Source organism: Chrysoperla carnea, chromosome 4 (genome assembly GCF_905475395.1).
Source record: "Chrysoperla carnea chromosome 4, inChrCarn1.1, whole genome shotgun sequence".
NCBI classification, from domain to species: domain Eukaryota; kingdom Metazoa; phylum Arthropoda; class Insecta; order Neuroptera; family Chrysopidae; genus Chrysoperla; species Chrysoperla carnea.
In genome coordinates this window covers 64,534,847-64,552,274 of record NC_058340.1, presented here as the reverse complement: position 1 = coordinate 64,552,274, position 17,428 = coordinate 64,534,847, and the positions used below count along the sequence as shown (strand labels likewise).

The 17,428-nt window shown below is 28.2% G+C and overlaps 1 protein-coding gene across 1 annotated transcript in view; it reads left to right on the top strand.

Annotated features, from left to right (window-relative positions):
- The window catches only part of LOC123298152 (Kv channel-interacting protein 1-like), a 39,852-nt gene extending 25,279 nt beyond the window's left edge, over positions 1 to 14,573 (top strand). The window contains exons 4-5 of the mRNA XM_044880069.1: positions 12,869 to 13,081; positions 14,312 to 14,573. Of these exons, the coding sequence (XP_044736004.1) occupies positions 12,869 to 13,081; positions 14,312 to 14,422 (324 nt within the window). The 3' untranslated portion in view covers positions 14,423 to 14,573. The remainder of the gene's footprint in view (positions 1 to 12,868; positions 13,082 to 14,311) is intronic.
- Positions 14,574 to 17,428: the final 2,855 nt, after the last annotated feature.

Below are 17,428 nucleotides of genomic sequence, written 5' to 3'. Positions count from 1 at the left end.
TATTCTGATGTGAGTTATATTGCTGTACAGTTTCATTTAAATCCATTCGCTAGTTTTTACGTGAAAGCGTAACAAACAAACAAACAAACATCCTTACTTTCAGAATTATAAAACAAACGGATAGTAATACATACTTTTTGAACATCGAAGTCAATTTATTTAATTTCACTTGAAAAGAAGTTTATGGACAACCATTCTCTCGGTAATAATTCTCGATAAATATTTTGCAAAAAACTGAAGGAATACTCAATTAAGTTAATGGATTAACTGGCGTAATTTTAAGGTACCACACTTTTTCCCGAAAATTGTATCCAAAAATGTTCGAAATCTGTGTTTATTTGAGGTACATAAAACATCATATTTTATGATACCAATAATGACTCCATAAATAAATTAAATTAGTTTATTTCATTAAATTTGTTAATATTTAGGTACTTCGTAAGTTTTGGTAATAAATGTTAGGTATCTAATATTTATTTACTTGAGATTTGAGCTTTTGAGTTTCATTATTAAATAAATATATAATATAACAAAATAATACCTTTATCAAATATAATAAATAATATTATATTTGTACCACAAAATTATGCATATATTATTCAAGTTTTAGGTGATTTAATATAGGTAACCATAATACGATATATAAATATAAATATTATTATTGTTTTGCATAAATTACCATAATTCAAGTTGTCTTTATATGGATAGGGAAATGTACTGTTTAATAGTCAATGGCGTCACATTGTTCACTATTTAAAACTATAAAATTTTATACCCGATAACAGAGTTAAATTTATCACTCGACGATAATGAGATAAACATCTGAATAATCACGCAAAAGTCATGCAAATTCATATAATCCGATTCAGTTAGTAGAAGTCAAAAATTTGAAAAAAATATAAGTTTTGTTTCATATGGAACATGTTTTTGTATACACGATGGATCATTATACCATGTACATATGAAATATACATAGTATATTAAGTTTAGTCCCAAGTTTGTAACGCTTAAAAATAATGATGCTAGGAAAAAAATTTTGTCATAGGTGTTCATAAAATCACCTAATTAGTCCATTTCCGGTTGTCCGTCCGTCCGCCCGTCCGTCTGTGGATATGATAACTCAAAAACGAAAAAACATATCGAGCTGAAATTTTTACAGCGTACTCAGGACGTAAAAACTGAGGTCAAGTTCGTAAATGAGCATCATAGGTCAATTGGGTCTAGGGTCCGTAGGACCCATCTTGTAAACCGTTAGAGATAAAACAAAAGTTTAAATGTAAAAAATGTTCCTTATTAAAAATTAAACAACTTTTGTTTGAAACATTTTTTCGTCAACATCATTGTTTACCCGTGAGGGCGCCAATTAGGCGGAAATTTTATAATGTGTACTATACTTGATTATCAGTTATGTATGTGTCACATGTTTGTATGTGTAATGTGATCAAGAAATCAACACTGACTATGCATGGTATTTCAACAATTAACTCAGTCAATTGTTTGTTTTCACTTGTTTTAATCTATAATGGCTAAGAGCTCGTTTTGTAGTTAAAAATTTAAAAAATAACAAAAATTGCGTTGAGTTTGATGAGGGAACATCATGTCCTGACATCAGATTGGAGTTCTCCGGGTTGCTTTAATAATCTAATAGTCAATTTAGATCCTGGGAGATAATAGATAGAATAGAAAATTGTTAGCTGTCGGTGAAAATGTGGAAAATTTCTTAAAATAAAAATATTATTTAATCTAGAATTTTTTATCTAAACGGATAATTTGCACGAAAAATAACGACAAGATAGGAATTATGGAAAAACTCGAGGAAATTATGCTTCCTATCAGAATATAATCGATGTGATCAAAGTTACTTACATCAGGTTATGATTTATATATCAAAATAATTGAATGTTGGCATAAAATCTGCTGACATGACTTGTGAAAATATGTTGTTTGCGACCTAAATATCAAAGTTAATAAAACAATAAAAATTTCAATAAATATGTAAAATGTGTTTTTATAAAAAAAAACTCCACTTTTTTATAACTATGAAATGACTATTATTTATAAGCATGACTGCAATGCTAGCTAGCATTCGCGACCGTGTGCATATATTGAATCGAAAATTCTAAGATTCATTTTGCCTGTCTTTTGAGAAGGATTGATCAAGTTAATAAGGAAACTAAGTTTTTCGATTTTTCTCTATATGTTTCCAACACTACTATATGTAAAACAAAATGAAGAAAGTCGAAAGAGTTAGAAAACTACTTTATGTCATTTTAGCCATTTATAATTGAACCAGGCGGTTTTTTCGTTGCTAAAAATGTACTTTTAATTTGTCTGGCAGAATTTAGATTGCTTCATTACTGCTTACTAACTGCACCCCGCGATGGCTAAGGCAACCACTCTCAGAAATCAAAGATACCAGCTCATGCAAAGATACCAGCTGTCTTACCACAAGATCAAATTTCCAAAAGACGTTTAAAATTAATCATAGAATTATGGGCGCCAATATGAGCTCACGGTCTTTAGGTAAAAATATATATTTCAAAAAGTAATAATTTTTAATAGATAATTTTTACCACTCAAAATAATGATATAAGTAATTGAAGATAAAGTTTCATAACTTTTTGTGTTTCGAAACACGAAAAATATCGTGTTGATATCTCATATAAATATTTGACTACAAAAATAATACACCTATGACGTTACTGATATACCTATAATAACAAAATATGTTTCAATCTAATTTAATATTACAATATTCTGATACAAATTCAATATACAAGGTATCACAAAAGTTGCAAGATAGTTCAAAATCTTTCTAGAAAAGCAATTTTTTTTTTAAATGTTTTAAAAACACGTTTCAAAGGGTAGAAAAATTAATTTCACCAGCATATTTACGTGACCTTAAAATGATCAAGGCTTTACACACATGACTTCTCATTTTTTTTATAAACCGAAATGTTTCGGCAGAAATTCAAAGTCTAATTCAAAGAGTGAAAAAATCACAAAAACACAATAATTTGAACACATAAATCGGGTTCATTTAACAATTAGGAGATATAAAACCTTTTTTTTCGAAACGGCTCTAAGAATATCTAAAAAAATATTAATCTATTCCTCCAATGAGCAAGCTTTTCATGTTTTTTATTTTAATTGATATAACTTGTCCAAAAACATAAAAATCTAGTTAATTTTGCGGTTGAATGGCAAGTTATTTTTGCGGCTACATGGCTCTAAAAATTACTTCTGCAAATCATCCTTCTTATACGGTTTAACTCAAAGTAATGTTTGGTTCAAAATAATCATAGAAATTGTTGATTTCATTAAGAAATTCAAGTTTATACGATAACTACTGAATATTTGGATCACACATTCCTGTGACAGCCTGTATAATAATATAAAAGTTGTTCCAAAATTAACGCAAGAATTGAATGTTTACCTTTCACCACGGTCAAGTGATGAAAATGAAAAATTAAAGATAGCGTGATAGCTGGTAGTTTAGGGTTTTTTAAACTTGAGGACTCGATGAAAAAAGAATGCCTTTTCTCTGTTGGGCAAGGTTTTAAAATTAATTTGAATGTTTTCCATGATGTTTTTTGAAGTCTTAGGTTTCCGACAACAAGCCTGCGACCACTCACACGTCGATGGAATTTAGATTTGTATCATCATTATTTAGCTATACATTTATACAAAATGCTCAAGGAAAATTTTGGCAAAAACTACGAGTCATCAAGACCTTGGAATGTTACTTAATATGCTATAAATTTTACCAGATATGCTATTCTACAGATAACCCTGATACTTTTAACTTGATGAATTAATAAAAAATGTACAATTTTCAATTAAAAAACTGTGTTTTCTAGCAAATTGACTTCTTGCGTTAATTTTGAGACACATAATATATTATTTATCTATAAAATTTCAGAATATTAACAAACGCTATAAAACCCCCACAAATAAGCAGGATATTATATGTAATATTTATACATATAATATATTATGATTTATTGATTTTTGACAATAAATTATGCATAATTATCTATCATAAAATAGGTCATTTCTTCCTTTTCAAAAAAAAAAAATATAATAATAATAATAATAATAATAAATATAAAAAGACAGAAAGAAACACTTTTATACTTTTATAGATAGATAAAATAAAATTATATATTTTTTTAATAATAAATCATTTGACATGATAAAATCGTAATTAAGCTAATGTTTTTATATGTTATTAAATATTCTATTATTTTTAGACAAGCTGCTAATCATTGTGTTTTATGAATTTGTATTTGAAATTAAAAAAAAAAAAACACATGAAAAATATGTATCGTTAATATTCTGACATGTTATCATATTTATTAGCTATAAAAAAGTATTTGTCATACTACAAAAATATACTTTGCAAAGCTTTTTTAGAGCTTTGTAAAAACGTAAAAAAGGGTAGCGATTGTGTTTAAAATAAATTTTCTGAGATGCAGTAAAGATTTATTTTTGGGATGTACGAGCATCGGAGCAATTTTGGATAAAAGGCTTGATTTTCTTTTTATATGAAGTTGAACTAAGTATAAATCAATTCTGAAAATAGAATAGGGGGTTGTCCGATTATTTAAATAAATAAATGACTTCAAAAGTAAGTATATTTAACATTAGTCTTATGGGAAAACGGTAGATGGATAATATGTTTTCATAGATTTCTCCAAAACTAGTTGGTGGAAATTGAACAAAAACTATTTAAACTAAAGTTAAAACCTTAGTAAATTATTGAAAACAAAAAACCCGTTGTGCCCGATTAATTAAGGATGTATGAGCATGGTAATGGGCACACAAAAAATGGTCAACTTCATAATGTAAGACGAAAAGTAAGAATAAATTTTTTCGATATATGGAGTAATTTTCAAAATATCGAGAATTGAAAATTTTGATTAATTATTTAGCTTTCGATATTTCGAAAACCAAGACACATATCGAAAAATTTTCTGATTTTTCGACTAAATTCACAAAATTCACCATTAACGTAGAAAATAAGGCACAAATAACTTGTTGTAACACTCAGTGTAATGGTCCAAGAGGCGCGCGACTATAAAATTTCCAGAGTATCTGTAACATTGATGAAAACCATAAGGAATGATGGTATTCACGTTAATAAGGAATAAGCACCATGATTGTCGGGATTCCGTATGACCCCAAGAGAAGGAGGTTACTTGTTCCATATGTTATAGTGATCAAACTTATGCCCAATTGTAGAGTTGAAAGTGTTATTCAAGGAAAAAAATGATTGCCTGGAAAAAAAGACCCAAGCTGAGGTATTCACGAGTTTGAACGAGAAAAAGCACTGATCTCACGTGATGCGAAAATAAACGCTAGAAATTAAATATATCAAATCAAATATTTTTTTAATATTTATGATAGGTAATTTTAATTAATTTAATAAATACAAAAAAACAATAATTTTTTAATTATTTATAATAACTTTTTATAGCCGCGTAAATAATTTTAATTTACTAATTATAAAATATTAATTAATTTAAAAATACAAAAAAACACAGAGTTATTCCAAATTGTTCACTTCTGTCACCAGTTCACATGAATAATTTTAATTTTTTAATTACTTAAACATTGTAGACAAAATTCGTGACTGCCTCAACTTGGGCCATTTTTCATCCAGACAATCATTTTTTTTTAATCCAGACAAATCTGATTTAACTTATGACCATGAAAAATATCATAAAGTCTAATTAAAACTTTGAGTGTAAATTAATTGATTAATTAATTTTAATTAATTGATTTATATGAAAGTTTTATTCGTTTAAAAGAAAAAAAGGTTTGAATTTTCTAGCCAAAAATGCTACGATTTGATACTTTGTATTCATATTCAAATTTCATAAATTTTTATGTAAAAATTGATATTTAAATTTTAACCCATCAAGTTTTGAATATATTTGGTATTCGAATTTCTGACACTTGATGCAAATATGTAAATGAACTAGACTTTTTCTATATTCATCTTTGTTTGAAGAAGTACATAGAAGAAATTGGTGTTTTTAAGTGATTTTTTTAATTTAATATATTCATTTTTTTATATATAACTGCTAGCTGTCAATTTGAAACTTTTGATTGCTTTTTATTTCAATATAAAAACTGAATATATTTAAAATTTATTATTTACATAGTGTTCAAATTATTGGAATAATTTGAAGAATCTTTAGAAAAAAATAGCTCTCTATCTAAGTTAGTTTTAATATTGATTTTGTGAAATTCGTAAAATATCGCTACATCATTATGATCCACTAGTTCGACCCGTAAGGAAGAGACTTGAAAGTGCCTATTTTAGCTAGATTTTGGCCTTTTTTTCTCATTTTCACGATTTTTGAAAGTTTTTTAACCTCGGACGCAAAAAGGGGTGTTAAAAGTTTGATCGCTATGTGTGTGTGTCTGTCAATCTGTTTCACCTCTTAAGCTGTTGAAACGATTTGAAATCGGTTTTGTTTTTAAATTTGAAAGCAAATTTTCTAGCGGGTATTCTTAGATGTTTTATCTAAATCGGTGCAACTCCCGTTAACGAGTAGTTTTCGAGCTACATGCGATCAAAGGTACACAAACGTAAAAGTTATATAGCTCGTAGCTCGAAAACTACCCGTTAAAAAATTTTGTGACCGTAAGAGCTTTTGATCAGAGCGATCTGAAGAACATTTTGGGGTGGTTTGAAAAAATTTCACAGAAAGCCATTTTGCTAATCATATAGGACTATAAATATAATATATGTACAACTTTGATCTCCCGTAGCTCGAAAAGTACTCCGTGTCATGAGAGCTTTTGATCAGAATGATTCGAAGAACAGTTTAGGGTAGGGGGGGGCTAAGTTTAGAAAAAGTTTCACCCCATTTTCCAAAGTGATATTGCGGGATTCTTTCATTTGTTGTATGTTTATTCTGATTATGTTTGAAGAACGATGTGTGAGACCAGTGAAGCGGACAGAAAACAACTAGTAGTACGATCATACCTCCATAAATAAAATTTTTACCTAATTTTAAGAAAAATACGCTTTCCTTTTCTTTGAATGACACTGTATAAAAGTGGAACGGATATGTATAGTGGGTAATATGAGTGTTTTCGAACCAAGTTAATAGTGATCGTGCACGCAAGTCTAGGAAGTTTATATTACCTACTACATACAAAAAAAGAAAGTTAATGATTGAAACAAATAATTTTCAAGTTCATGAATATAGAAAAGCGTATTGTCATGTCATGTAAGGAAGTAAATGTATATATAATTATTATACGATAAGAAAAGACGGAAGGAATTGGGTATTTTGTAGCTTTTCCTAGGCGTATAAACGGTTTTTATATTTATGATACCACTTAAGGTAGTACGAGCAGTATGGTATAGTATTTGTAACTTATTTTCATTCAACATTGATGATGAATTTTTAGGTTCAAAAAATAAGATTAAAAATTTTCGATATCTGCTTTGGTTTCCGAAATATCGAAAGATAAATAATTAAACAAACTTTTCAAGTTTCGATATTTTGAAAATTTCTCCAAGTTATAGAATAATTCACCATCAAAATTGAAAATATATATTTTTTAAATTTATATCTCTCCTACCGTGCTCATACCTCCTTAATTAGTTGTACACAACTGGTTTTCAATGATTCAAGGTTTAACTTTAATTTAAATAGTTTATTTTCCACCGACTAGTTTTGTAGAAATCTATGAAAACATATAATCCATCTACCGTTTTCCTATAAGATAAATATGACTACTTTTAAAGACATTTATTTCTTTCAATAATCGAGCAACCCCCCTAAAATTTTCAGAATTGATTTATACTTAGTCCAACTTCATATAAGAAAATTCACGTTTTTATTTAAAATTGCCTTGGTGCTTGTTCAATCTTAATATCAATGTCATAATAAACAGTTTTGAATAAAGTGAGTGTACGTAAACTAACTTTTTTACTGAATGAAATAAATTTTTGAATAACCATCTCCTTGAGAATAACTTAATTCAAAATTTTTTGCCTGTCAATTAAAACAGATATTATCTATCATAAAGCGGTGTTTTACTTTTAAGCCCAGTGAAACGGACGGGTATCAGGCTAGTAACAAAATAAATTGTAAAAGCTGTTATACATCAGAAAGGAAATATTTTAAAAAAGAAACGCCTATAAAACAGTCTCGATAAACTAAATCGAAATCATAATGTGACAAATCTAAAATCGTAATATTATACACGTTTAAAAGTATAACCTAAAGCATTTTATAAAATTGATAAAATAATAAAATTTATATTGTTTGATATAATTTTTTAATTACAATCAAAAATATTTTTATTGTTTAACCCATAAAGAAGATATTGTACAGTAAAAAACTATTAAAATAATTTTTTTATATCAAAAATATAATTTTAATATTTTATATAATGTTTTTATCTGTCCTAATAAAAACAAATTTAGTGGTAGAGATATTCATGTAATATTTAGTTAGGGGACAGTCGATTATATTGCATCATTTTTGGAATAAATTCAAATATTTAGTTAAAAAAGCCATTTACAGTGGCTATGAGTGAATATGCATATTAATGTTTACTATCTTGGCAATCTTATACAGAGTAATTACTTTCTTAAGATTCATTTAAACTTGAGAAAAAATAGTTTTCCCGAAGGTTTATCATCAGTACGATATAGTAACCGAGTACAAATAGTAATGTTAACATAATAACCGCATGATTGCAATATAAACAATTACTATATTCATGTAGCGATATATATATCAACTAATTGCACAATTATGGTTCAATTAAATTAATTGATTTAACTTGGTTGCTGGTAGAGGATGATAAATTTCTTAACTTTTTTTGCTTTACCTTCGTTTAAAATATTACCGACGTGAGATAGACAGTATACATTACCCTGTTAAACGACCATGTTTCAAGTACCTATCGGACTGGATAAACGGCGCAAAAAATTTTATTCTTTTTTGAAAGTTTATTATAAATTACGAAGAAAAATTAAGAAAATTATTTAAAAAAATTGATTTTTCATGTGATTTGTGTACGATGATAAATGATTTGTCTCTCAACTTGTTTTCACTATATTATAACATAATTTCACATGGAAACAAGCGGAAAAAATTACCTTAATTTACTTTAGATTAATTATTCGTTCATTTATAGATGAATTAGTGGCGAAAAAAATTAATGCAACTGCTCTATTATGCAAATATTTGATAAACGTTTCCGAAAAAACCAGTAATGAGGCCATTATTGACGTGCTACGAGATTAAGACTCAACCAACGCCGTAAATAATCAAAATACGGTTAAATTGACATGTTTAGACACGTCAAACTCGAAAGCGCAGCATTTCTGAGAATCGTCACAATGATAAAGTATAGTAGACTCGTAAAAACGAATCCACTCACGTAAATAGAAAAGTGTGGTAATAACTGAAAACATTACGTGATGTACTGAGAACGAGAAAGCATTGTAGACACCTCAATTTCGATTTACGGGACAGAAACAATAACTTGATATCAGAAAGTGAATGATATAACTCAATGAGTGAAGTAAGTCATAGAATGTTAACGACATACGACATGGTTTTCGGTACAACTTTAATGTTTGAACATTTAATATTTATGTCATGATATTTTAAGTTGATAGTTCATGGTCCCAATTCAATTATATCCGAAAATGTTTTAATACCATTATTTAATATGTAAATATATGACATGTTTGTATGTACAATATAATATATGACGCGAGGTTATAAAAAAAAAGTTTAATAGATCGAATTAAAAGATAGTTTTTACCATTGAAGAGTCGAAACTCATAAAATATTATTATTCAAAAATAGATATTTTTTTACATTAGTTTTCGATTATTTCAATCAGCGCCGTAACGAGGGTACATAGCGCCGGTGGCAAGTATTTAGGTTGCTCCCTTTATATATCGGGATCGGCCTAACGATTTTGATGAAAATTCGTATACTGATAGTATTAAACATAAGAATAAAGGCAAAATGAGGAAGAGTCACCATAATCACATTCAAATTTTATCCAATTTTGATAAACCAAGCGTGTAATCCTACTAAACTTGGGTCATAATTTTTAAATTTGTGATCAAAATAAACCTTGCTCTAATACGTTTCAAGAATATGGAGCCCTGGTCCCGTAATTAGGCACATAAGAGATAGTTAGCGAAAAACTGACATTGCAGCTGAAAATAATGACCCAAAATTAGTAGGTTTCAAAAAAAATCCAATAAGTTCGGATCCAATCTGCATGAGTTATAAAAAAAACGAATTTTTTAACTTTATGACGTCATCAGAAGCCAAAAAATTTAACTTTGCTCTATCAAATCTAAATTTAATCCAATTTCGATAAACAGAGTATGTAATCCTACTAAAGTTGGGTCATACTTTTCAAATTTGTGATCAAAATTAACCCAGCTCTATTAGGTTTTAAGAATGAGGAGTCCTGGTCCCAGAATTAACTACATAAGTGATAGCTAGCGAAAAGTTGACATCACAGCTAAAAAGAATGACCCAAAATTAATGGGTTTCAAAAAAAATTCTAATAAGATCGGATCGAATTTGCCTGTGTTCGAATCGAATTTTTTAACTTTATGACATCATCAGAATATAAAAAATTAATTTTGCTCTATCACATTCAAATTTTATCCAATTTTGATAAACCAAGTATGTAATCCTACTAAACTTTGGTCAAACTTTTCAAATTTGTAATCAAAAATAACCTAGTTTTAATAGGTTTTAAGAATGTGGAGTCCCGGTCCCGGAATTAAGCACATAAATGATAGCTACCGAAAAATTATCACAAGTGAAAAGTATGACCCAAAGTTGGTGGATTTCAAAAAAATTCCAATAAGATCCGTTCACAATTTTCGATTCAACCGTTCTTGTTGGGCACAAATCGATTAATCCGTTCCTGTTGAGTACAAATCATTTGTGAATTAAAGTAAAAATATATATATTATTCAATTCCAATTAAAATCAAAATATTTGAAAAACAAAATTCCATTACAAAAGTTAATAAATAAAAGTACACAAATTTTTTTTATAGTAAGACAAACAAAAACATTAAATGTAATGTACTTAGAAAAATGAAAATAGAATAGAAAAAAATACTTATTTCTTATAAAAAGGGACCGAATTAAATGGTGGAAGCCGTGAGTAATACTATAAGTACTTACTTCTACAGGGTGTAAGTTTTAGCATTGTATATATGCTTCAAAAAGGCGTATAACATTATTTATACAAAAAGACATCACAAGCAAATAGAATGAAAACACACGTCGGTAGCTCAGTTGGTAAGAGCGTTGGTCTGTAGTATTCTTTCATCCTCGCGCGAGTGTTTTTTGTTCATTTCTATGATTAATGTCAAATAATGATGTTTCACGCTTTTAATCTTATATAATGTAGCTCTCAAGTTTATAATTGATGCTCGTTAGCTGCTCTCTTGTACGCTTTGACTCCTAACTAGCTCAACGAACATGATGCTTAATAATCCGGAATAATTCCTAAGAAATAAACCAGATTTTTGTGCCTGAATATTACTCAGGGCCTGAAAAAACATAAAAATCCATTAAGTGAGAATGTTTCCAGATTCGATTCGAAAAAATGCTTTTCGTACAGAATTTTAGGCAATATTTCTGATAATATTCATCCAATCGTTAACTAAACACAATTTTCGTATTCTCTTGGTCAACGTTTTGGTTACGTTTTTTCAAGGGTATTCTTTTACGACGATTGAAAAAAGTCGAGAATAATTTTCTCGTTTCTATTTGAATTAAAATCGTTTTCAAGGGTAATTTTGGATAAGAAAATGCAAAAATTTTGCTATTGTTTATAACAATTTTTGATGCCACTTCACCAAACAAGCTCAGCAACTTCGACACTTGACTACTAAAATTTGGGTGCAGCCTTAAACAGGTTCTGTACATACATGAAAAGAAACTAGACGAAATAGTGTATATTACACAAGACGAGTATAGAGTGGTAAAAACTTCTTACATATTCTATTTACAGTTGTAAAAAATACAAACCGTATATTATAATTGATATGATGGTGGAGGCATACTGGATAATACGAAAAATTGCCATCTTTAGGGAATTGCGACGGCAACAAAATCTCGTTTATGGAAAAATAAAATAAAATTTTAATAACAAATTCTCCTGTTTACTTTTTTTTCAACTCTATATAACTTCTATGACTAATTTCAAAATGAAAAAATCTAAGCAAATATTTAATTTATATTTATTACCTAGTATGGTTTTTTTTATTGTACAAAAATTCTGTTGTTTTTATGGCTATTTTTGTTTTTTAAATTAAGATAAATGAAAATTGGTTTTTTTAATCTTGTACAAACTTTTGTTATATTTTTGAATATTTGTATGTAATAAATATAAAGGGCTATATAAGTTTAACACAAGTTTTGTAATGGAGAGAGTTTCATGTTGATCGTAAATAAAGTTTTGGTTTAAAATTTAATATTCTTATCCGAACACCACTAAAAATTATTGTGTATTTATTTAGCCCGAAAAATGGATTAAGGATTTTATTACATTTTAGAGCTTTTTATCAAAAATAAATTTTTTTCATAAAACAAATAATAAAAAAGTCTTCCGTATGGTGCCGACTTAATTGGACACACTGTGAAGTACAATTTACATATTTTGCAACAGACGTGAATGAAACTTATCGAAATCGGTTGGGAATATATTTTGGAAAGATTCAAAAAATTTGATACTCCATACATTTTTTGCGCCTAAATATCAGTCTGATCAACTTGTATTTCGTTTTTCTTTTACTTGATTATATAATAATAACTAATTTTTTAATATTTTTACAGGAATTTGTGCACGTTTTGTCAATTTTATCACGTGGTACATTAGATGAAAAATTAAGATGGGCCTTTTCATTATACGATATAAATGGTGATGGTTTTATAACAAAAGATGAAATGACCGAAATTGTTACTTCAATTTACGACTTAATGGCTGATATTTCACAACCATCTATGGAAGATCAAACTGTTAAGCAACGGGTAGATTCAATTTTTCAAGTGAGTGTGAACAAATTACAATTGATGGGAAACTTAAGTAAGCAATGTTTACTTAAGCGAAATTTAAAAAAAAATACTTGTTTTGGGACCAGCTTTGATTGTACTAAAAAGTCGAAAACAATTTTTCTTATGAGTCAATCTTACAAGACTCACAAATTATTTCTTTTACTAATGTATATATATAAGAATGGAAGCTGATTGATCGATCAACGCATAGCTGAAACCGCTGGGTCTTGAAGCCTGGAATTTTAAGAAGGGATTTTTGGAAATTCATCCCCTAAGGGATGCAGAGTTTCTGAGATATCGCAATATTTGGATCGATTTTAGTCCGTATCTCAAAAACTATTCGACCAGTGATCAAATGCACCCGATTTTTGAATTTTTTCGTTCAAAATTACCTTTTATACTGAGTTTTATCGAAATTGGAGATGAAAAAAATTTCTCGATTTTTTGCAGTTTTTTTAAGGGGTACTTTTGAAAAAATCGATAAAATCCCAATTAAAATTTTTGTTTTGGAATTTGATGACTCAGTGGATGGGGTATTTTGGATCCAAAAAGTATAAAAATCGGGTTCATTTAATGATTGGACCTATAGAAAGTTGTAATGTCAGCGAATATCATGGGCAAAACTTCATTTTCAAAAAAGTTTCCACAAAAAAATTAAAATCCACAAAATTGGAACTAAAAGGAAGATAAATGAGGTCTATAACGTGATAGTATTTGTTTTTAAAGGAGAAATTGCTCAGCAAAGTGGGTGGGTATCTGCTAGTAGTCATAAATGAGGGACTCATAAGAAAATTATTTTCTACTTTTTATTACAACTTTTTATAGATTGTTCTTAAAAAGTATATTTTATATAAATTATTTATTTAAAACGAAAAAGTGTATGAATATCAAATATGGTGGAAGCGATGTGAATGAACTTTGTCATGAAAATTGGTATGTGGGTATACAAAAATATTCGAAGCAACTTTTTATAATAGTTTTTTTTTCGATATCTCTAACCATCTCTGACGCTAGTCAAAATATTAAGAATCCGCCCTTATTTGTCAATTTTTAGCAGGCTGAGTTTAAAGGCTGATTTTGGTTAAGTATCTTAAAAAATGTGACCCATCACCCTGTATAACTGTGCGAAATTTCCAATCTATATTCCCAAAAATAAGGAAAATATGAGGGTGTCTTTATCTTAAATGCGACACACTGTATTAATAATAATATATATTTTTACAGAAAATGGATTTAAATCGAGATGGTTTGGTGACATTAGACGAATTTTTAGAATGTTGTAAAAATGACGAAGGTATATCATCATCGTTAACAGTATTCGATACGTCCATATGACAACGGCGCACAACATAAACACTGCAGAGAGTTTATGGACATTTTACAATAATAATATTAATAAATTAAAAAAAATAAATAAATAATAAAAATACACCTGTGTTTTTGTGTTCAATAGATTTGTGCCAATAAAAAAATAAAAAATTTGCGTACCTACCTAATATAAATATACGTTTTTTGAAAAAATAGCAAAAATGTACAAAATTATCCAAAAACGTTTTTTGAAAACAAAAAAATTCAATTGTGCAAATTTGAAAAATTGTAGAAAGTAAAGTTTTTTGTGAACCAAATCATGTAAAGAGTTTATCATAGACCAATGTGAAATAGTCGCTGTCGCTACGAATGAAGTCACCAATGTTTGCTGTGATATGATGTATGTATTATTTCAAGTCGTATAATTTGTGGAATAAAAATAATTTCAAAAAATGGTCGGGAATGAAGAGTAATGCTATCACTTAGAAACGACAAACGAGTTTACATTGATGTACAAAAACAAATTCCGTCTGGAAACCGCCAATTTTAGTCACGGCATCAAGAGCTTTTATTTTTTGAACGGAGAATATTATACGTTTTGACTTTGACCGTAATTACACGCTTTCTAGTTTATTTCGTTTGTTGTTGATTCCCGTTTTCGTGGTCAAATGTGTTTTAAAATCGTCGATCGTTTCATAATTTTGGAAGAAATTTGTTTTATTATTAACAAATTTCGTTTATTTGTGTAAATATTGTAGTTTATTGTATATAATAGAAACTATGGCGAAGGTTCGTGTTCAAGTCGGGAGCATAATTTATTATGACAGAATGAGAAAATACATCGACCTAACAATAATTTCATAGTGGTCTGTGATAGCCTCAAAAGAAATTGTACTTTTTCCAAAACCAAAATTTTATGATAATAATTAATTATATATAAAATAGAATAATAAAATTGTCAAAACCACCATTTTTTAGGACTAAACAAAGCCCTCCAAACAAAACAAAACAACAAAAGCAAAAAAAAAAAAAACTAAAATTATTTTTAATAGCTGCAGTTATTAATTATAATTACTTATACATATCTAAAAATGAACAACATATATCTCCAAGTTGCAATTAACTAAGTCATTATTTTTCAATTGAAAAATATGTTACTTGTTGAACCGAATTTAGCGCCACGCGTGGTAGTTTTTATAAGTTTTTTTATTCAATTATCAAAGAGGAATTTTCACTCAATGATTTGTTTCATAATATTGCTTATAAATATTTTAAAATAACGTTATTTATGTAAAAATATAGGCAATACTATTACATAAATGATGAAATCCTTGCCTGAAACTAATAACCATAAAATAATGATATAGAATTAATAAATATTACCGCACACGGTGCTAAATTCGACTCTGTGGGTAACGGATAGACCACAGGAAGTATTAGTGAAACTTTTTTATGGGCTGCCATACTTCGTACCGAGTCTGATACATTTTTAATTTGATTAAATTTATAGTTTTCCAGATATTGGTTACAAAGAGCTAGAATTCGTAATTCAAGGAATTAACAGATGAATATTACATAACATTTTGCAATAAATTTTTGGAATTTTTCAAAGGGGTCCTTGAAAAAAAAAATCAATTTCCCTCCTATAATTTTGTGGTCTGGTTTTAGATTAATTTGGATCCGACGGAAACGATGCTGTTGGTTTTTCCAGATGTTGACCACAAAGTTCTCGAATTCGAAAACCAAGATCTAAAAGTCGATATATCTCCAAATATGCACTTATGCTTAAATGAACCCAATTTTAGTTATTTTTGGGTGAAAATTACCCCAGAAAAATTAATTTAATGGCGATCAAGACCAATATATTTTCAAAAATTTTTTAGAAGCGTATATTTTTGCATGCGGGGTCTGAATTATCATATTGAGGCTGCTAATTTGTCAAAAATATGGTAGATCTATTAAAACTATTACTACTTCTTACTGTGGTTTTATCAATCTCATCAATCCGTATTTTAAAACTAAAAACAAATCATTTTTAAAAAACAGGAAACCAAACAAATCAATAAATAATTCAATTTTATTAAGATTTTAAAAAAACTATTAGATTTATAAAGAGATTTAAATACAAAAAAAGACCAAATAAATATATTATATAAAAAACAAAATTAAACAAATTATATTAATAGTTATATTAATATATTATATTAATAGTTCAATAAATGAAAGAAAAGGCTACAAAACCTAAAACTTTGGCCAAAGTATGCATTCTTATTCGTTGTGTGCGTAGTCATGGTAGGGACAATAAAATCGATGCCAGCGCTTTAAGTGAAAAATTTTGGAGTTAAAGGGGGCTGTTATGACTAATTTGCAATTCTTTACATGTTAATGTAATAGGAATGTCAAATTAAAATTATTGAAAAACACTATTTAATTAAACTTAATGCATTCAAAATTGTGAAAATAAGAAATCAAATTGAACAAACATTATTTTTCAAATGTAAATTATCATAATTATTTATTAAAATTTGTGAGACAAGAATATTAAATTTTAAATGTAAGTCTTAAATGCAATCCATACAATTATATATGCATCCATACAATTCTATAATTAAAGTAGTGTATCGTTACCATGGATACGAAACTCACGCACGGAGCGAATAGGTAATCATGATGGTGGCTACTAAAAATATTGAGTCGTTTGGTGTGACCTCCATCCCCAACATGTCGGAAAAGCGAGGGTATGAAAATTTATCAACAACTGGCTAATTTTTTCAAAAATGTTTAATAAATTTTAGTAAAATTGTATGCTCATACTGGTCTACAAATTTCATGGGCCGTTTTCTCGAACTTACGCCTTAAACATGTCAAATCACAAATGAAAACGTTGTAGATTACACTGAAATGAAGCCACTCACGAAGTTTCGTAAGAATGTTAGTTACGAAACCATGCCCCCTTCTGTACTGTAGACTATTAATTATTAAAATTTTCATTTGAATATTAATTTTTGTTTTAATACGAGAGCTCTACATCGA